Source organism: Selaginella moellendorffii, unplaced genomic scaffold (assembly GCF_000143415.4).
Source record: "Selaginella moellendorffii unplaced genomic scaffold, v1.0 SELMOscaffold_143, whole genome shotgun sequence".
Lineage (NCBI taxonomy): Eukaryota > Viridiplantae > Streptophyta > Lycopodiopsida > Selaginellales > Selaginellaceae > Selaginella > Selaginella moellendorffii.
Window position 1 is genome coordinate 48,157 of NW_003314404.1, and position 19,887 is coordinate 68,043.

At 48.9% G+C, this 19,887-nt stretch overlaps 5 protein-coding genes, 1 long non-coding RNA gene and 1 other non-coding gene across 8 annotated transcripts; 5 read left to right on the forward strand and 2 right to left on the reverse strand.

Annotated features, from left to right (window-relative positions):
• Positions 1-559: 559 nt before the first annotated feature.
• Positions 560-2,032, forward strand: LOC112343320 (putative methylesterase 13, chloroplastic). Its single transcript, XM_024666568.1, has 3 exons — positions 560-1,480; positions 1,539-1,646; positions 1,734-2,032. Exons 1-3 carry the CDS (start codon positions 989-991, stop codon positions 1,998-2,000), a joined length of 867 nt encoding a protein of 288 aa, XP_024522336.1. The 5' UTR covers positions 560-988; the 3' UTR covers positions 2,001-2,032.
• A 15-nt stretch (positions 2,033-2,047) lies between these two features.
• Positions 2,048-2,128, forward strand: TRNAL-AAG. The gene has a single exon. It is a non-coding gene; the product is annotated as a tRNA-Leu (tRNA).
• Positions 2,129-2,195: 67 nt separating this feature from the next.
• Positions 2,196-4,073, forward strand: LOC9646149 (mitochondrial substrate carrier family protein V). The gene is made up of 7 exons (XM_002992802.2): positions 2,196-2,586; positions 2,636-2,809; positions 2,899-3,048; positions 3,246-3,347; positions 3,424-3,494; positions 3,554-3,621; positions 3,692-4,073. The coding sequence occupies exons 1-7, from the start codon at positions 2,290-2,292 to the stop codon at positions 3,928-3,930; spliced, it is 1,101 nt and encodes a 366-aa protein (XP_002992848.2). The 5' UTR covers positions 2,196-2,289; the 3' UTR covers positions 3,931-4,073.
• A 127-nt stretch (positions 4,074-4,200) lies between these two features.
• Positions 4,201-5,055, reverse strand: LOC112343330. 2 transcript variants are annotated; one of them, XR_002991238.1, is made up of 3 exons: positions 4,640-5,055; positions 4,434-4,562; positions 4,201-4,370 (listed from the first exon to the last, which is right to left on the reverse strand). It is a non-coding gene; the product is annotated as an uncharacterized LOC112343330 (long non-coding RNA). The 2 variants fall into 2 exon arrangements; XR_002991237.1 differs by having other exon boundaries at positions 4,235-4,370; positions 4,431-4,562; positions 4,640-4,755.
• LOC9645799 (ABC transporter G family member 26) lies at positions 4,646-7,379 on the forward strand. The gene is made up of 9 exons (XM_024666588.1): positions 4,646-4,982; positions 5,042-5,301; positions 5,357-5,512; positions 5,560-5,743; positions 5,798-6,088; positions 6,250-6,531; positions 6,596-6,880; positions 6,938-7,045; positions 7,102-7,379. The coding sequence occupies exons 1-9, from the start codon at positions 4,662-4,664 to the stop codon at positions 7,363-7,365; spliced, it is 2,151 nt and encodes a 716-aa protein (XP_024522356.1). The 5' UTR covers positions 4,646-4,661; the 3' UTR covers positions 7,366-7,379.
• A 40-nt stretch (positions 7,380-7,419) lies between these two features.
• Positions 7,420-8,882, reverse strand: LOC9645800. The gene is made up of 7 exons (XM_002992833.2): positions 8,718-8,882; positions 8,508-8,661; positions 8,224-8,439; positions 8,055-8,176; positions 7,839-8,002; positions 7,623-7,774; positions 7,420-7,575 (listed from the first exon to the last, which is right to left on the reverse strand). The coding sequence occupies exons 1-7, from the start codon at positions 8,813-8,815 to the stop codon at positions 7,471-7,473; spliced, it is 1,011 nt and encodes a 336-aa protein (XP_002992879.2). The 5' UTR covers positions 8,816-8,882; the 3' UTR covers positions 7,420-7,470.
• Positions 8,883-8,901: 19 nt separating this feature from the next.
• On the forward strand, positions 8,902-10,442 carry LOC9646131 (vesicle-associated membrane protein 714). The gene is made up of 4 exons (XM_002992804.2): positions 8,902-9,225; positions 9,320-9,510; positions 9,598-9,761; positions 9,866-10,442. The coding sequence occupies exons 1-4, from the start codon at positions 9,009-9,011 to the stop codon at positions 9,954-9,956; spliced, it is 663 nt and encodes a 220-aa protein (XP_002992850.1). The 5' UTR covers positions 8,902-9,008; the 3' UTR covers positions 9,957-10,442.
• Positions 10,443-19,887: the final 9,445 nt, after the last annotated feature.

A 19,887-nucleotide genomic window follows, 5' to 3' on the forward strand; every position in this document is an offset into this window, starting at 1 on the left:
CAATCGTGGATGCTTGGTCATGTAGAAACTTTGCGGAAGTCTTAGAAACCAAATTCTTCGTTGCTAGAGGCCGGTGAGTACGCTCGAACTTCTTCATACGAAGAGCTTCCACATCATAGTGGCATAAAAAAAGGGAAGAGTTCTTTGTGCTCAGGCAAGGACGTTTTTTATCTTATTCGATAGATCTGGTTGCCCCCGACTTTTTTGCGCGAGCTTGAAAGAAACACAGAGTTTTTCCCGGGCGGAGACAAATGATGCTAGCTCAAGTTCTTCTCCCAGAGGCTTGTGACCGTCATCCAAAAAAAAAGTATACTTATTTTGTGTATAAAACTTTTTGTTTTGCGAATTGCATTGTGAAGTTGGACAAGGGAATTAGAGGCGTGGAGTACTTGATTCTCCACAGCAGTGAGGCCAGATCACCGAGAAAAAATGACTAAAAGAAAGCTTTTTTTTAATTCTTCCACTCTTCGCGAGCCAGGTTCTACTCGTCATCCTTTCGTGAACTGACATGAAAAAACTAATCTCGTGGAAGGACGTCGCCGAAACTTCATTAACAGGAGCTTTGACGTGGGAGATTTTGTCTCAAGTAAGCGCGTGAGCTCGGCCAAATGGCACGTATTTGCAATTATTTAAATATCAGGTCCTGGAGGATGTAAGTTGTCTCTTGCTCGGTCGCGGGACACGCTATTGAACTGTTGCTTGACAGGAACCTTGAATGCGTCCAGCGTAATGGGAGCTCCTCCCTGGCTCACATCAGATCACTTGTTCCAGAAGAATTCATCCAATTGCTGAGCGGCCGACGTGCATTGCACGACCGAAACTATTCCCCTCGCGAAGAGATTCGCTTTTAATTTTAGCCATACGGAACACATGCATCCCCCGACATAAATTCACTCGAGCACCAAAAACCTCGGTGTACCGATCTTTCCATCAATCGATCTATCGCCACCAAAGTTAATGCTGCTGGCGCTCCAAAACCTTTCAAACGATGTTGCTGATAAAGATCGTCGTCACTGGATTCCTCTCCTCGCTACTACTGCTTAGAACCGAAGCGTCGGATGATCATCGCCAACACCACTTTGTTCTCGTCCATGGAGCCGGGCATGGCGCTTGGTGCTGGTACAAAGTCACAAACCTCCTCCATAAGGCCGGACACAAGGTGGACGCCATCGATCTCTTGAGCGCCGGGATCAGCAGCTTCGATCCCACCAGGGTTGGAACTCTTGTCAGATATACGTCTCCACTGGTGGATTTCCTGGAGCAGCTGCCTCACAACGGCACGGTAGTTCATCCTGTTCGGATTGATCACTCACGCTATTGGATTTCCTGTATACTTCAGGTCGTGCTGGTCGGGCACAGCCTTGGAGGCGCGAGCCTCACGTACGCGCTGGAGAAATTCCCGGAAAAGATTGTTGCAGCGATCTACGTCGCGGGGCTGATGCTTCCCAGTGGACGCGCTGGCACCGCGCTCAACAACCAGGTTCGTCAATCGATCGATCGCTAGAAAAGAATTCCTCAATGCTTGTGCGAATTCGCAGCTCCAGGGAAGACTGCCACTGCCCGGCCCTGCAGGAACCGTGCCTCTGGCAATCCCATTCCAGCTCGATCTCGTCCAAAATCTCCTCTACAATCTCTCGCCGCCTGAGGTAGGACGAAACCAAACCCCCATCTTCCAAGAAACCCCGAAATATTTCCTGGATTCCATCCAATCGATATGATCGATCGATGCGCAGAACGTGGAGCTGGCGAAATCCCTCCTCAAGCCCGTGCCAGTGCTGGATCCCGCCGTGAATTTCACGCAGGCGCGCTACGGCAGCGTCCCGCGCTACTTCATCAAGACCGATCACGACAATGTCGTGCTGCCCCAGGACCAAGATTTGCTCATACGTACCACTCCCCCGATCGGTGTCTTCAGGATCTCCTCGGATCACACACCCTTCTTCTCGAATCCTAGCGGTCTCGCGAGCGTTTTGGACCGCATCGCAAGAACGCTTCCATGATCCATTTAACCCTTTCCATCTTCAAACAACTAACCTGCTTAAGCAAAGTTGACATGGCCGAGTTGGTCTAAGGCGCCAGATTAAGGTTCTGGTCCGCAAGGGCGTGGGTTCGAATCCCACTGTCAACAGACACCTTTTTAGTGCTACTTTACTAGATCACTTGGGCATTATTCTATTTTTCTTAGATCCATTTACCCTAGTTTTGCTCGTCGAGCTCGTCTTGGATCGCGGGGCCGGGAGGGAAGGAATGCGAGGCATGGCGTGAGATCTAGGGCTTAGCTTCCAGGGAATGCAAGCGGAGGCGTCGGCGCCGAGGACCACAACAGATGCAAGGCTCCAGGCGGGATCGACGACGACGGCGGGGAGAATGGCGGGGGTAGGGCAGCGAGTTCTCGCACGGGCCGGCGTGGGCGATGGCGGCAGCAGCAGCAGCATCGCCCCCGAGGAGCCCGTGGAGCAGACAATGCGCGAGGTCGTGCGGCCATCGCAGATTGGCACCGCGTCGCAGCTCATCTCTGGTGGCGTCGCGGGCGCGGTGAGCAAGACGTGCACAGCTCCGCTCGCTCGCCTCACGATTTTGTTCCAGGTATTTTTCTCTTTTTTTTTCTTGGTTTCTCACGCCACGAATCATCCAGGTGCAAGGCATGCGAACGAACCATGCCTTGGAGCAAGCAAGCATGCTGCGCGAGGCGTCGCGGATTTTTAGAGAGGAGGGGTTTAGAGCGTTTTGGAAGGGCAACGGGGTGACGGTCGTGCATCGCCTCCCCTACTCGGCTATCAATTTTTTCTCCTACGAGAACTACAAGCTTGTAAGTCTGCCATCCCCTCGGAGGTTTATCCATTTTTCTCGTACTTGCTGCTAGACCAAAGGAGAAGATTAACGCTCCAAAATTTCCAGTTTCTCACGAGGATGTCTGGAGCAGAAAACCGTCCGGAGAGCTTGGGCGTTGGGATGGGGACGAGGCTCTTGGCTGGCGGCGGGGCGGGGTTAACCGCGGCGTCTCTCACGTATCCCCTGGATCTTGTGAGGACGCGCTTGGCAGCACAGGTAAGCGAGATCTTCCTCTCAAAACCATCGTTTTGTAACTTAGTTTCATTCCTTTTCTTCATTGCTGCCTGCTAGAAGAGACGTTCTAGTGTTGTAAAGTTGAAAGGCATCACCTTTAGCTGGAATGAGAGTTCCTGAATATCTGTGATACACTCATTGGCAGGTGGAATGACCTGTTATTTCGGAAATGGCTGCAGACAAAAGTAATGTACTACCGCGGCATCGTCCATGCCCTTGTAACTATATCACAAGAGGAGGGCTTCAAGGGTCTCTACAAGGGGATTGGTCCCACGCTACTGGTGAGCCACTTAAGAGTTTTCTTATTACTTTCTCTCGATCTCTGTACTAAGAACAAACTCTTTTTTCTCGTTACAGTGCGTAGGACCAAACATCGCCATCAATTTCTGCGCGTATGAAACACTGAAGAGCATCTGGGTGGCACAGAGGTAGTGTTGGTTTTCTTCTATTATAGTTCCTGACAAAAAGAACAAATCTATGGATGCAGTCCCAACTCGCCCAACATAATCACGAGCTTGTGTTGCGGGAGCGTCGCCGGGATTTGCTCGAGCACAGGTATGTTACAGACTGAAATGGAAGTTAAAAACAACACTTGGTATTTTTCTTCGCCTTTTTCTTTTTGCAGCAACGTTTCCTCTTGATCTGATTCGAAGAAGAATGCAGCTGGAAGGCGCGGCCGGCCAGGCTCGCGTGTACAAGTCGGGCCTGATGGGGACGCTCAAGCACATACTCCGTAGCGAGGGGCTGCGGGGCCTGTATAGGGGGATCATGCCAGAGTATTTCAAAGTCATACCGAGCGTGGGGATCGTTTTCATGACGTACGAGTTCATGAAGAGGGTCCTCCAGCCCAAGCCATGCGATTGATCGATCAGCTCTTTCGCTCGTTCCACTCTGGTGAAAGGAAAAAAAGAGCCTTGTCCCCGCTGACTGGTGAAGTCACTGGCCGGTGGAAGATTTTTGTGCAATCGTTTTTGATATTATACAGGATGTAGGTACGCTTCTTGAGAGACGCAAGGTCCTGTAAAGAAAAGATGGTGATGACAAGAATATTATAGAGGACTAGCGAATGAGCCTACCTTTATTCCCTGTGTCCGGCGAAGAGAGCGACCCTCTTCTCTCTTTTTGCTTCTTTTTGGTTCTTAGTTGCGCTGAACTCTCACCATCTTTGTGCCGCGAACAGCCTTGGCATGGTTGTCAATCTCGATTAAACGCTGTTGAGTCGGTTTCTTTTTATGTCGCCTCGTTGTACAAAGAGGAAAAGGTGAGCCGCACGCTTTGTGTGGTGTGAACGCCAAGCGCATGAGCTGCAAAAATGTGTTAGAAGTTGCTAAGAGCGCCACAGAAATCGAGATTAAGTGACGCACCACCTTCTCTGGTTTGTTGTGGATCCTTGCGGAACGAACCAAATCCAGGAAAACGGAATGCGGCAGCGGCACAAACGGGAGCACGAGCAGGGGCAGAAGCAGCAGCAGGAGCAGAAGCATCTTTACCCTGTACTGCATCGACGGAGTCAAATAATAGAACTATGTGAGGAAGAAGGAAGGAAAAGAAAACCAAGACAAGAAACGCTTACTTCGCTCTGAGGAAGGAAGAGGATGATGGAAAGCGCGAGCAGCAGCAGCAACAGCAGCACCGTAGCAGCGGAGATGGCTGGCCTCTCCTCCAAGTTCCACCTGTACGAGAACCCGGAGTTTGATCGAGCGGAAGTTGACTCGTCTCAGCAGCACCGAGTCGCGTGTTTCGAATCCATCCCTGAGAGAAATACCATCGGCAGCTCCAGGGCCGCTCAGCTTAGATCACTCGCGCCACCTTCCTTTGGAGCTCCTGGAGAAGATGCGGCGTCCGAGGACGACACAGCCAGCCAGCACGCGAAGCTCAACACGGAGGTCGAAGCACCTGTCCGAGTCTTCTTGAAGGTAAATCCACGTTCCACTTGCTCATTGTCATTCTTCTAAACCACTATCGCTCTTCGCAGTTCCAAAATGTGGAATATAAAGTCCTGCTTCCCGCTCCATCTCAGTCCCCCGGCGGTAAAACCAGCAGCAACGGTCACCACAAATATATCCTGCATGGAATCACCGGCTCTGTCGCTCCAGGAGAAATCCTGGCCATGATGGGACCGTCCGGCAGCGGGAAGACCACCTTGCTGAAGATTCTAGGCGGTCGCTTGCTCAGAGATGTGTCCGGGAGTGTCACCTTTAATGATGTTCCATACGGTTCCTTCATGAAGAAGAGGTTGGCTCGCGAGTTTTCTTTCTTTCCCACTGAGAACGTCGACGGTTTTGCACAGAATTGGCTTCGTCGCGCAGGAGGACATCCTCTTCCCATACCTCACAGTCCAGGAATGTCTCGAGTTCACTGCCTTGTTGCGTCTTCCAAACACGATGACCCGCTCGCAGAAGATGTCCAAAGCTGATAGAGTTCTCAAAGATCTTGGCTTGGAAAGGTGCGTGCTACTCCTGTATTTGAAGCTGACTAGTGCGCTTTGGAAAGGTGCCGGCACACCATCATAGGAGGTCCATTCATTCCTGGAGTATCTGGGGGCGAAAGAAAGAGGACCAGTATAGGATCGGAAATACTGATTGATCCATCATTGCTGCTTTTGGACGAGCCAACATCAGGACTGGATTCTGCCACAGCTTTGAAAATCCTGCAAGTTGTTGGGAACATAGCACAAGTAAGTTCCTTCGCTATTATGATCAGAAGATCTAAAGTTTTACTTGTTCTAAAGGCAGGAAGAACAATCCTTACCACGATCCACCAGCCATCGAGCAGGCTGTTTCACATGTTTGACAAGCTGATATTGATATCTGAGGGCCACACTATTTACTCGGGTCCTGCCAGGGAAGTGATGAGTTACTTTTCTTCGCTGCACTTTGTACCAGAGATAACTATGAACCCGGCGGATTTCCTGTTGGATTTGGCTGTAGGAGTGGTGCATGATATCAGCATCCCCGAAGATATAACTAACCGCAGTCCAGAGGAGGAAAAGCTAGATAATGCTGGTGCAAGAGTGATCAACGTCTTGGACTCGGAGATATTCTGCCACACCGTAGCTCCAACGTATCAGCACGCAACATCGATCCCAAGACATCCCGAAGACAGTCAGCGAATTATTGTCCAGGTAAGTTCTCTGCTTCTCATGTACGCTGATGGACCGACATGTTTCCTGCAAAAGCACAGCACCTAAGAATGAAATACAAAACAGAACTGGAGCCAAAGGAGAAGCAGAAGATATGTACCTTGAAGGTTTCGAACAATCTCAAGGAGATGATCCAAGCCAAACACGACTTCTCATCATCCTGGCCACTTCAGTTTAAAGTGCTGTTTAAAAGAACATTCAAGGAGCGAGCTAGAGATTACTTCGACTACATCCGCTTCATTCAAGTCATTGGAGTATCCATAGTTCTCGGCTTGCTGTGGTGGCAATCAAAGCTCGATACCGAAATCGACGTTCGAGACCAGGTATATAGGCAGAAAGTTGCTCGTCCAGAACTGATTTCCCGTTTCTTTCCCTGCTGCCTGTCAGGCCGGACTTATATTCTATATCGCCATCTTCTGGTCCACTTCCGGGCTCTTCAGCTCGGTATCCACGTTCCCTCTGGAGAGACCCTTTCTTATCAAAGAGCTCGGGGCGGACATGTACAGCTTAAGCGCCTTCTACGCAAGCAGCACCATTTCGGACATCATAGCAGAGATTATATATCCCACCATCTTCGTCATAATAGTGTACTTCATGACAGGCCTTCATCGCAGCCTAGAGAGTTTTATGCTCACGCTGCTGTCCACTTACTTGTTAACGGTTGCATCCCAGGTGAGCTTCTCGTGCGTGTTATCATAGCTTCCACGTTTTTTTTTTTTTTGTCAATAGGGAGCCGGTGATCTCTTGGGAGCTGCTGTAATGGACGTCAAGAAATCTGGAACTGTTGCATCTTTAGTGCTGCTTCTTTTCCTGCTCGTTGGAGGCTACTACGTTCAGGTAAGTCCATTTAAATTTTGCGTTGACAGCGTCTAGAACCTGCTGTTGCTCACCAGCACATGCCCGTGTTCATGAAGTGGATTAAATACGTCTCCTTCATTTTCTATGGGTACCGGCTCCTTTTAAAAACCCAGTATTCACCAGAGCAGAAGTATGACTGCAAGGACGCCAGAGGTTGTCAAAGACTTGGAACTTCCTCGGCCTTTTATGGAGTAGATCTGAACGGAGGTGTCAAAGAGGCTTGTATCCTCATCGCAATGGCCATACTGTATCGAGTGTCTGCATATATGTTTCTCCGGCGGATAAGAACCAGTTTTTGATAGAGATATAAACTTTATATAAGCGTATGTACAAACCGGATCTTGCGTGTGAGCTGTAAAAAAAACCATACTGATAAAATAAGTAAACCTTGAAAGGATATGTAGTTAGGCGCTTTGTTTCAGGGCGCCAGTTTGAAGTGACGAAGTACTTTCAAAGATCTTGTCAGCATTGCCAACCTCAAAGCCGTCCCTCCTATGCCATTCTTTGAGCTGTCCAAACAGCTATCAATGTCAGGAAAAGCGAAAAGATGGAGTACCTGATCGGGCCCGAGATTTTGAAAAGCAGGCAGCACAAGGCGCTGTGCAAACTCGATATAGGAGGCAGGAGTCTCAATCTCGCCATCAGAGAAAGTACAAGGAACCAAATCAGCCACCGTCGAGCTTTGAAGCAAGCCCCTATCAGGACTAACTGGAGGATTCACAGAGAAATACATTTATAGACAGCCTGACTAGAAACTGCATGCGCAACGTACCCTTGAGAATTCCTCCATCTTTGTTTAGTTTTATACCGTTGCTTTGGAGGAACTCGTTTAGCTTGTTTATATCCTTCAGCTCGGAGTTTAAGCGATGCACGGAGATTGTAAGATGGTTCAGAGCATATCCGTTGGCAAGAGTCCAGGCAGCATACTCGCTCTCCCTGCAACAAAGTATCAGCTAGTATAAAACATTCGATTAGAAAAATTCTGTACCGTGCAAGACGTTCGTAGTCCGCCACTGATGGATTTTCCCAAGGCAGGCAATCTAGCACGCTAGTTAATGGAGCATGTTTCGACAGAGCTCTCGCACGGCCTGTGTATGTTTTGATGACTTCCTGCGTTGAAAAATTCAACCAACCGCATCAAAAACTTTCTTGTTTACCTGCGACTCGGAGCTGAGTTGATTCACTAGAAGCTCGGAAATAAAAATCCGTGGCAATGCGCCATCAACACCGTCTCCTTCAATGTCAAGAAAATCCAGAGGTGGTGCATACCAGAATGCTCGTAGCGTCTTCGCTGGAAAACGAAGCTCGTCACGGCATTCATAGCCGAGATCGAGGAAGAGCTGAGCAATAGAGTCGATTCCAAATCCATCCACCTTGGAGACAAACACCAAAATGCCAGACAAAAATGAAAGGATTTTTCACGAATGGGCGAGAGTTTTACCCCAAACGTCCGGAATGCGAAATGATCGAACTTCACAGCTCCCCCGGAATTCGATCGAACCAGCTCCAGCGCCGACGAAGCAGTGACATTCTTCTTCAGGTATGGCGTGACCAGGGAGCGAAGAAATTTCCGAGCTATAGGCGGCATCGTCACGCTGGAGATCAAACAAACCTAGAAGCTCGATCAAGAGCGCGATTCAGCGTCGCTTGCCTGGTAGAAGAGGAGCAGACGATCGATGATCTTGCCTTGGATCGAAGTGCCACTGGATCTCCAGCTCCGGCTCGAAATATTTGCGACGAGGACGCCATCGCTAACTAGCGTGTCCTTGGGGTTCTATCACCACCGTTAGATGACATTTTTAATTCTAGCCGTCGATTCCTAGGCTAGGGTTCTTCGAAACGAGAAATCGATCGAGCTTTGCGCGGTGGATCCTCTCCTCCCAGTAAGCAATCTCTAGGTCTAGCAGCAGGAGCAGCGGTAGCAGCGGCAGGCGGTAGGGCGATGACGATCTTGTACGCGCTCGTCGCTAGAGGATCGGTCGTGCTCGCCGAGTTTAGTGCTGTCACAGGGAATGCTACCACCATCGCCCGGCGGATTATCGAGAAGCTGCCGGCTTCCAGCGATAGCCGCCTCTCCTATTCGCAGGATCGCCACATTTTCCACATCATGAAGGCCGATGGTCTCACTTTTCTTTGCATGGCAACAGATACGTTTGGAAGTGAGTGAGTGAAGATTTTTTCTTCCTTTCTTTTGGAGCTCTATAGTTTTCTAGTCTCACACACTTGTTCTTTCTTTTCTTTTTTGTCGATCAGGACGAATTCCTTTCGCTTATCTGGAAGACATTCACATGAGATTTATCAAGACATATGGACGAGTTGCTCGCACCGCTCTGGCATACTCGATGAACGACGAGTTTTCTAGAGTTTTGCACCAGCAGATGGAATACTTTTCCAATAACCCCGAGGCGGACACGATCAGTCGGGTCAAAGGCGATCTAAACGAGGTAGGCATGAGAGGAGAAAAAAAAAGAAGAAACTATCCATTCTTTGTTTGGTTCTTCTCACACTGGCTGTCGCTCGCGGTGTTCCAGGTCCGATCAGTTATGGTCGAAAACATTGACAAAGTCTTGGAACGAGGTGACAGAATAGAGCTCCTGGTGGACAAGACATCCACGATGCAAGATAATAGTTTCCGCTTCAAAAAACAATCCCGTCGCCTTCAGCAGGCAATGTGGATGAAAAACGCCAAACTCTTGTGAGTTATACCCATAGCTCTCGCTCTCGGTCCGATGATCATCGCATCTCTTTTTTCTAGCTTTGAGCATATATAACACTGACGTTCCTCTTTTGTCTTTGCAGGGCTTGCATGACGTGCCTCATCGTCTTCTTGCTCTACATTGTCATCGCAATGTTCTGCGGCGGCCTTGGCTTATCATCCTGTCGCAAATGAGAGGATCCTTGCCTCCTCGTCGGATTCATCGTCGCAGCACCAAACCGAAAGTTTTTTTTTTCTCTCTCTCTTCTCTAAGGTTCGCCACTGCTCAAAGCTTGAAGTGTTTGTAGATATATCGTGTGGATTTTCCTTCCCCCTTTCGTTTGTTTTTGCTCATGATCGTAGGCTAGGGACGTGCACAGTGCAAATGCTTTTACAAGGCGACACCTCTTTTCTTCGCCATCCCGGCTTTGTTGTTTTCCTTCTCCTTTTTCCTTTCGTTCGTCTGGGAATCTCTGGGAATCAAGGCTGCCCGCGCTGCCCGCGGAGGAAAGCCGAGAGTTGCCAGGCCGGACACAACTTTTGTGGGGACACGAACGAACGAACTAACGCGCATTCAACAAACGAGCGCTCCAAGTGGTGGTCGCGAGATCGATTCCCTCTCTCCATACTTAAATAATTGGGTGGCATCGATTCCACAAATGCATAGCTCGATTCGATGATTATATTGTTTTAAGTGTGGTGGCCTCCACGCGCTTAACAAAACCGACCAAACTTTCCCAACCACAGCCCCTCGAAATTCTCCACGAAATCCTCTCTTTTGCGAGAGTCTTTCCATTCATCCTCATCTTGTGATTAGCGCGCTTGGTAATATGCTTGGTAATGGGAGCAGCATTACGAGATCTCTCTCAAAGTGGTGGCCATGGCTTCCACGCACGCAAATTATTGAGCATTCAGTGGGCTTGTGATTCTTATAAAAACTTTGGGAACTTTCTCGTTTGTTTATATGCGATTCGTCCAGAGATGATGGAATCGCCGACGTCGCTTTCCAAGGGGAGGGGCTGTTCCTTCTTGTAGATGCAACTTTCTAGATGGTAAGCTTGTAGCATCAATTGGAAGGAATTGGAGGAGTTTGCAAAAAGGAAGTTCTAGAGTTCCTATATATATTTCTCAAGAGGGGTCCCTCTCCTAGTCCAGTGCTCACAGGGATGATGATCATCATGCACCGCCCAGAATCATTCCCATTCGTTTCATATAATTTTCTTAGTTTTTCTCCCCGGCTCAACGTGAATGGGGTGATCCACGAGAAGGGCTCATCATCAAATCATAGATAATCACACTTGCAAATGATATTTAAAGAATGCTGATGCTAGAAAAGCTTTCTTGTGTGTGCGCGCGCTAAACTGCTGTTTGATGCTGGTTTTCGAGGCATGCGATCAAAGCACTCACTCATTTGGACGAGCCTCTATTGAGATTCCCTCCGGATACCTTGGATAGACTTTTCTTTGACTCCAGTTCCACTAAGTGACATGTATATATGCTTGCTCGTCTCGGTATCGCGACATGACACAGTTCCCAGGACGGTGACTAAAGTCGTATTGTAAGTGAAAGCTTACCACCCTGAGCAATCTTGAAATCACATGTCTGTGAGATAGTCAAAGCCTCCACCACCTTTCTTTTTTACTTTTTCTTACTTTTTTTCCTTTCTTTTTGAGATCAACTTCTGGTGATCCTTCGACATCTCACATCAGCACACGGAAGGGCTTGTGGTCAATCCACCCTCTACAGATACAAACACACTGCCGATTGTTAACCTGGAGTTCATGTGTTTGTCCAAGCCCCATTTGAAAAAAACCCGGAAAAAAAGTTGACAAAACATTATTTTAAAAGAGATCAGATGTGCATGAACTTCTTTGTTCTTGGAGGGTGTTCGCCTTGTCAAGAGACCTTTCAATGTGTGTGTGGGGATCAAAAAGTTGGGGGGCTTGATGCCGACGGGGATTGATTGCAACCTCACTTGTCGCTATCAATCACAAACAACCCCTTTGGACACCAAGATTGATTTTTAGTTCGAGTTCTTTAGCAACACACAAAATCTCCCCCGCGGAATTTGCATCTCAACCACAAGAAAGGGATGAAAGAAGGGGAGAGGAAGTCGCGCTCAAATATTGTTCAAGATACTTTTTTGAAAAAAGAAAATCAATAAATAAATAAATAAATAGAATGGAAGAAGAAGTCAAAAGAGATGGAAGATCGAAGGTACAAGCTTTGGTGAGGAAAAAATAAAGAGCTAAGCTACTACAACACCTCCCCGGCCAGAAAAGAGAAAAAAACATCAATTTTTTCCAAGGGAAATCAATGCAACCCAGTGGACAAAGTGTGCACGCAACTCCGAAGGCAAGATCAAACCGATCAACCCAAATTAGCACTCGAAGAACCAATTAAACCCCGGAAGTATACAAGGGGGTGGGCTCACAAACTAGAAGTGCAGTACGAAGCCCAGAGCAAGGATCATCCGAGGGAGCAAATTCCATCCTTTCATTCAAGGCGTTTGTAAACTCGAAAAGAAGAAAGCACTCTGTATGATTGGGGCATTTTTCTGATTGAAGGGAGAGGAAGTTCTTTCTCCCTTCGAGTTGTCCCCACAGATAAGGAAAAAAGGTGGCGGCGAAAACAAAGAGCCCCACGGAAAAGTATGCGCATAGGTTAAGACCATGCAAGAGCGAGAATGTTCTCCTCTTTACAAACCCAATGTTATTAGGCGCTAAACTCTGCCTTTAGTGGGGAAAGGAAATACACGGACTTCTAAGATGATCCCTTGGTGGCGTTTCAAAATACACATATTTTTTAAAGGAAAAAGCAATTTGGATCTGGCACGGGAGTTTCCAAGACCGAGGCCAAGCGTAGCTCTACGCCCCTGTGTACGTATGCGCAAGTTGTGAATCAGTAAAAGTTCTGGCTGGCGCGCGCCCGGCTTTCGAGGTATATTACTTGTGTGTTTTACATGAAAAATAAATGGTCTAGAGGTGGTGGTCCCAAATTGGCTTAATGAGTTTGGTGTGGACAATTGGGCCCGTCACATCACAGACCGAGAGGGCGGGCCACCACCGGCTTTTTTGCATTGGCTTGGGCCACTGGCCGCTGGAAAAATGGGGCACGGACGGCCCACAAGCAACACGCGTGTCCGTACGGTCGTGGAAGCCTTTGCGTGGAAGCTCAAACATCCATGGAGCATCCAGGTTTATTCCCCGGATCTTTCCATGGCTGCTCCAGCTTTCCAAGACAGCATTTGGGCAGCTGGACGGACCGGATTGCCCCACGCGTCCCCTGTTGGCTGGTTCGATTGCCAAGAAGAGAAGCTTCGCCAATTGGAAACGTGCGTGACTGATTTTGATGTGATATACCATATACCTGTATGCGTGGAGTGAACTCACTTGGCATTTGGTGTTTGTCATGGATCGACTTTCTCGTTGAGTCGTCAATCAATTCCATATTGTGAAGGGAAAAATCTTGCGATTCGATCGCTGTCAGTTCCAATCACGAGGATTTTTTGGCTTAAGGGAGGAGAGGCTTATAATGTCCGTGTCCGCCACCTTTTGTAGCTCGTGCTTTTGTTTGTTTCTTGGCTGTGGCGATGGAGCTAGCTCTATAGAGATTTGTGGGTTTTGATGTTGAGACCTCCTCCTCGCAGATACTCTTGAGGTTGAGAGAAACGTTTTTAACTACGAAGTGGTCGTTCCTTGGGCAAAAAGAATATCACGCTGCTGCACTTGTCTCTTGGAGGACAAGTCCCATCCCGCCTTTCTTTTTCTCGTTTTATGATTCCTCCTCCAAGCAAAAGTTTCCCTTTGTTCTTCGGTTTTTCTTTCCTCGTGGGATCAACTTGGAGGAGCCAAAAATCTCTGCGTACTTTGTATGCATTGCTGCTGCTGCAATATGCAAAGGACTTTTTTTCCCTTGCAAAGCTTGCTCTAGATTAAAAAAAAAAGTTCTTTTGTCTGTGATGGATAAGGAACGCTATCGCTGCTGCTGTTGCTGAGCGAGCACTCTATGTTGGTGCACGAGGGGAGATCCAAGTTGCCGGTGCATGTACAAGCCGATTGAAAAGCGTTATGGCGAACAAACCAACGAACGATTTGGACGATTTGGACATGGTTGGAGTGATTGGACAATTTTCCCCCTCTTGTTTTTGTGGGATCGTGTAAAGGAAGAAGGAGAAGCCTTTGATCCGTGAGGGTGACCGACTATCTGAGACAGCAATCTCGGCTGATTGATTGGATTGATTGCTGATTGATGGTGGCGAAGCCAAGCCCATGGAGTGGAAAATGGATGGATTGGATGGAAATGGTGGTGCCGGTGGTGGTGGTGGTCTCAAGGAGAGAAAGTCGAGGCAGCTTTCAGCTTTGTTCTTCCTGCCTGATCACGCGAATGATAACTTCTGGCTCTTTTTGTCGCTGCGTTTGCTTTCCTTCTTTCCATGGATCTTTTTTCTATAGTCCATTATTCCCTTTCAACTTGCGTTGATGTTCCAAGGAGAACTGAAAAAACATAAGAACTGCGATGGCGATTGGCTTGGCAGTGAGGGGAAGTAGAAAAAAGGCACCATGTGTCGGGTCGGGTAGCAAATGCCCACAATTTTAATTTTGCATCTCTCGGATGGGACGGGAGGATCTCCCTTGGGAAGCAGAGCATCCGCAAGAGCCCTAAATAGTTTACAAAAAAGTGGCGCCAGTGGCCATCGAACAAATTAAAGGAACTGACTCATGGCGTCGCTGTCTGATCGGAGAGCTTTTGGGCGCTCAGTTCCAGCGAGCGAGCCTGGGCCGATTGAAACCCGGGTTTGGGATAGTTTGTTTGATCAGATCATATGATGATCCTCTCGCTGTTCATCCCCTGTTTTGTTCGTGGCGGAATTGAATCAATGTCTTCGCCGCTTTTGTCTGCTGTTGGCTGGGAAGGAAGAAGAAAATGAGTGAGAGGAAAAGGAACCTCTGTTTTGGTGGGCACGCATCTGGAACAAAAGTGATTGACGAGGTGGCTTTGTCAATGTAAGCTCACTCTCTCTCTCTCTCTCTCTCTCTCTCTCTCTTGCGCGCGCTCTCTCTCCTCTGCCACATCGCACTTGCATTGAGTATAGACGGGGACGGATCCTCCTAATCTCCTTTTCTTTTCTCGAAAGTTTCTTTCGCTCTGGCTCGCGCTGCTTGCCGGCTGGCTTGCTGTCGAGCCTGTGTTCGCTGCCAGAAGCATATACAGCAGCCTTGGACGGATCCACCTCCACGCACACACTTCACTTCCGCCGCCCCGAAATTCAATCAAGCTCCCACCCGGCCAAGAGCCGATGGATGGATCCATCACCCATCCATCACCACCCCGCCCAGGATCGCCCAAAAACAATCTGAGCCAGCCCAACACAAAGTCAGCAGTAGCCAGCAGCGGCCCAGGCACACATCTGCAAAGCACACACAGGCCTTGATAGCGAAAGATTGATACCTCCCAAATATTATATACAGAAACCTCTTTCGACTGAAGGAAGAGTTAAATTCTCGTCTCGATCTCGCCAGGAAGATGAGGAGGGCCTCCATATCTCTTGCAAACAAGGACGAGCGGGCTTTAAAGCTTGGGTACAAATCTGGGGCAAGATCATCAGGAGCACTAGAAATACGATCTCCAATTTGTGTCACAAGCTTGCTAGCAGTGAGCGCAGAGCTGGCTGGCTGCATGGGCTGCTGGAAGCATCAAAGTATCCCTCCAATCCAAATTTTGGCACGCTTTGATCCCCCTCTACTTTGCTGCAGTGTACTTTAAAGGGGATTACATTCTCCAAGAACCGCATTAGTCTTAATCTTTTTTTCCATTAGCCAGCTTATCCCACCACCTTTTTGGGGCGCTGTTTATCTCGTGGAAGATACCACCGGATAAGACAACGTTCGTACGGTCTTGAACAGATTGGCGCCACGCGTCCTCTGGTCAACCCAGTGTATACTGGATGATTGGGAGCGTTGGATACGCGGATCGGACGGTCAAAATGGGCCATCCCCGCGTACGGCATCTCCGTACGGGCGCGCCTGCGGGCATTTGCTGCCCGCCGTCTGTAAGGGCATTTTTTTTATTCGTGTTCTGGCGTTGGAAATTCGTGCGAGGGGCCGGCGAAATGCCCGGGACGGGGTTCCCCTAAACATTCCGTTTGGCGGTGTTGTCAATGATCTGATCCGGTGCTAAAACACCAGGGCTATTCGAGGGCGGGCATCTTGGCGGCATCTTGTCGATCAATCTTTTATCTCGCGTGGAAAAGAAAACCACTCAAAATGCAATGCCGGGCCGATTCCTACGCATATATGAAGTACTCCGCGGTGAGAGAGGACTATCTCGTCGAGAAAATGCCCGGGAATATCCCTTGGCGGGCGTTTAAGACAGGGGATGTGGTAAAAGATTAAAAGACCGGATGGTGACTGATGATTTTTGCACTTGGTTTGTTAATTAACAAGGCAAGCCGGCCGAAATGATAGTGTTTTTGTGGTTTTAACTTTTAACAGCGACGGGGGAGTGTCTATTTTGTCGCCCATGTACGGGCCGTGGAAGTAAACAACAGATTTTTTTTTGAAATTTTGAAAATAATTTCAAATTCAAATTTTAGAAAAACTTGAAAATTTTGACCGCGAAAGCTAAGCTATGGTAACGCGGTCTTTCGGTGATGATCTCATGCTTGCCTTGGAGGCGCTTAGCTAAACAAAAGAGGGATCCAAATTTTTCTTCTTTTTTGTAAAGGCCTGCCCGGTTGGTCGATCGATCCAGCTTCTCGTCGTCCAAAAGAGAGGGCGGGGCCGATCGGTCGGTCGTTCGCTCGTCGCCGAGCGAGCGATCGATATTTTCGCGTGCGTGCTTTCGCGGCTCGCTGGCTATGGCGGCTTAATCCACCACCCCACTAATCCGGCATTAGCAGAATAATAAACTCTTCTCTCGCCTTTTGCTCCTCCTGGCAGCTTTCCGGTGTTCATTCAAATCCTTGGTCTCTCCTTTTTCTTCTTTCTCTCGTTTTCTTTCTTCTTTCTCTTTTGCCCTTTGCTTCTTTTCCCCTTTCCAGTTCTTAAGAGAGTTCTTGGGTTTCTTCCATCAATCAAGGAGATCTCGAGGCTCTTTCTCGTTATCAGGCTCATCTTTCCTCTCAACTCTCACTTCACTCACACTCGCCCAGACAAAGGGTTGTCACCTGACTGACAGCAACCTTGTCCCAAGCCCCCCTTGTGTTCGTGAATCGTGATTCGTGATTCGTGACTGATTGGGTTTCTTAAAAGGGGGGCGATGATGCTCGTCCGCAGCGCTGCCGCTGCCACTGCGGCGACGACGAGCAATCAATCGCGATGGTCCGTGCTTGCCTGATCCGACCTGGTGTGTCCGGAACGAAGCTCGACGACGACCAAGGGGAAAAAGAAGAAGAGGAAGAAGAACCAAGAACGAAGAGAATGATGGGGAATGATCACAGATAGTAGAGAGACTTGGGCGAAGCAACGGCCGATTGATTGATCCGGCCGCGAGACGAGCTACTTTGGTGGCTTGCAGTGGGATCCAAGCCAAAACCAGCAACACCAACATCGATTTCTCGATCCAAGGCTGGTCTCTACTCGACGTTCTCGCGTTTCTCCGTTTTATAGTTCTTTGTCCTTTAATACTTTAAGTTAGAACAGAGGGGAAGAGGGACGAAGGAGGGGGAAGAAGAAGAAGAAGAAGAAGAAGCCCTTTTCATATTCCTTGTGTTGTGTGTCCCTCTCGCGGTGCGTCAAATCACACCCAGAGAAGGAGAGAAGGGCTGGGAGAGAAAGCTCTCGTTTTCATGGTGTGTTACTAGTGAGCTACGTTTTTGTGTGTGTGTGTGTTTGTGTTTGGTGGTTGGAGTTCCTGGGGATGAGAAACAAGACCCCAGATCATCCAGAGTGAGATGTGGATGGGCGGACATGGACGGATTTGTGGATCGAAGTAGCATGGCGGCCAGCAGCACAAACTTGTAACAGCATATAGAGAGAAGAAAGCAAATCAAATCGATCCAGGAAGAAGCAGCAACAGTAGCTGCGAAGCAGTGGATTCATTTGATTCTCCGTGGATCAACCCAGGTTGAGAGGGAGCTCCTCGCCAAAGTGGTGTTTTTCTTGTGGGATCCAAGCTTGTTCTTCGCTAGAGAGGAAAAGATGTTGGAGGGCGTTGTTGTTGGGTGTGAAAGCGATGAGAGGCGGGTCTAAAGAGTGCTTGCTGTGCTCCTCCTCCCCTCTTCTCCCTTCTTCCATCGATTTGCGAGAAGTCCAAAGTGTGTGCGCGAGAGCCTAGAGAGTGTGTCTCTTTGCTCTAGCGAGAGCGTAGCGTTTTGTGTGTGGTCGTGTGGAGTGTGGAGTGTGTGTGCTCTTTACTAGAGAGAACATCGAGGTAGAAGTAGTCGAGTTGCCCCTTCCTTGGTTCTTTCTTTCTCGTGGAGCGACGGAAGCCTGTCGATTGGTTGCGTGGTCTGATTTTGTTCTTGCGATCGGTGGAGTGAACAGTGAGGCGGATCATCGTGGACTTTATCAAGATCACGCTGGTGAGTTCTACTTCTCTCGATTCCAGGTCCATGCTTCTTTAGACTCTCTCTTTCTCTCTCTCTCCCTCTTTTTTCTTCCTCCTCTCTTTCTTCTCCATGAAGAGGGTCGATGGGCTTGCCTTCCGGATAGAAAGAATTGGTCGTGCGATAGCTTGGCTGGATTGTTCTCTTCCAAAGGTCTGGGCCATCTTCCTTCTAGCATTGAATTTGCAAGGACGAGTGCTGTAGCCTCTATGTTCTTGAGAGCATCATGGAAGTCTTCCACTCTTTATCAAAGGCTGCGCTGGCCGCTCGAGGCGAGAACTTTCGAGCTTTCCGAAAGAGATTCATTCATATCCCAAAAGTTGTGGGGCTAGCAGCAAAATCACCGCAGCAGGAAGCATCCATCCGTCGCATCTTTGTGGGTTTCTTTTCTTTTCTTTTCTTTGAGAAGCGTCACTTCACGGATAGATTGTGGGAGAGGGAAGGGGGAACGGGAGAGGAGGACTTTATTCCTGCTCAAAGACGTGATTTTTATCCATCGTCAATCCATCTTCCTCCTAGTTTCATCCAAAGCTTGTCGAGAATTCTAACTCGTTCGTTTGTGCACTCTCTACAGCCAAGTTTCTGGAATTTCTCTCGGCCTGGAAGTTGAAATGCGAAGTTGCTGTGAGTCCTCGTAGAAACTCTTGTCGAATGGCTTGTTTGAACGCTCGAATCTCTTTCTTATCTTCTTGCGAGCTTTTTCTTTCTTTTCTTGTTATTTCTTCGTGAATTCATGCCGCTTGTGCGATTAATCACGCTCACGAGTGCATGCTTTGTGTGTGGTGGCTTTGACTCTCTCGCAGATTCCTAGAGAAGCATGTTAAGTACCCTCGGAAAGAACTCGTCCAGTAGAAGCACCGCAACACCATGTCCTTGATGCAAGTCCTGACGAGTGCTAGAGACTCGTTCCAATCGCCCACAACGCCATACTCCTTCCTCGGCGGCGCCTCCACCTTCCACCACGAACCGCGAGACACCGCCACCACCACCGATACTCCACTCTATTTTTCCTCCACACGCGATCATCCTAGCGATCATTTCAGTCACCACCACCACCACCACCAGCGGGCCAGCGGCGGCGATCATGGAGCTTACTCCCTGGGATCTACACCAGCGGCGACGGGAGATCTAAAACTTAGCAGCCACAGCAGCAGCAGTAGCAGCGGTGGTGGTAGGGGTAGCAGCAAGGCCGAGGCGATCAACACCAGTTCCATCGATCAAACAAGATCAAACTCTGGCCACCATAGCATGAACACCAACTTACAGCACGTAGCGCAGCAAAGCCGGCGGGAGAAGCTTCGGATCCCCGGCTCCTTGCAGCAGCAGCATCAGCCAGCCTCTCCAAATCACAGCGGCGATCATGGACGATCGCAAGGCGGCGGAGAAATCCACCACCACCACCACCACCAAGGTCATGATCATCACGACAACATGGAAGCGTCGGTTCGTGGTAGTGGCTATGGCGGAAGCGCGGGGCAGGACGCCATGCTCTCGGTCTACAACAATCCAATGCTCGGCCCGGAGCTCTACAACTACACGTCCGGCTCGGACCTCCTCACCGCGGTGTCCGGGAAGAAC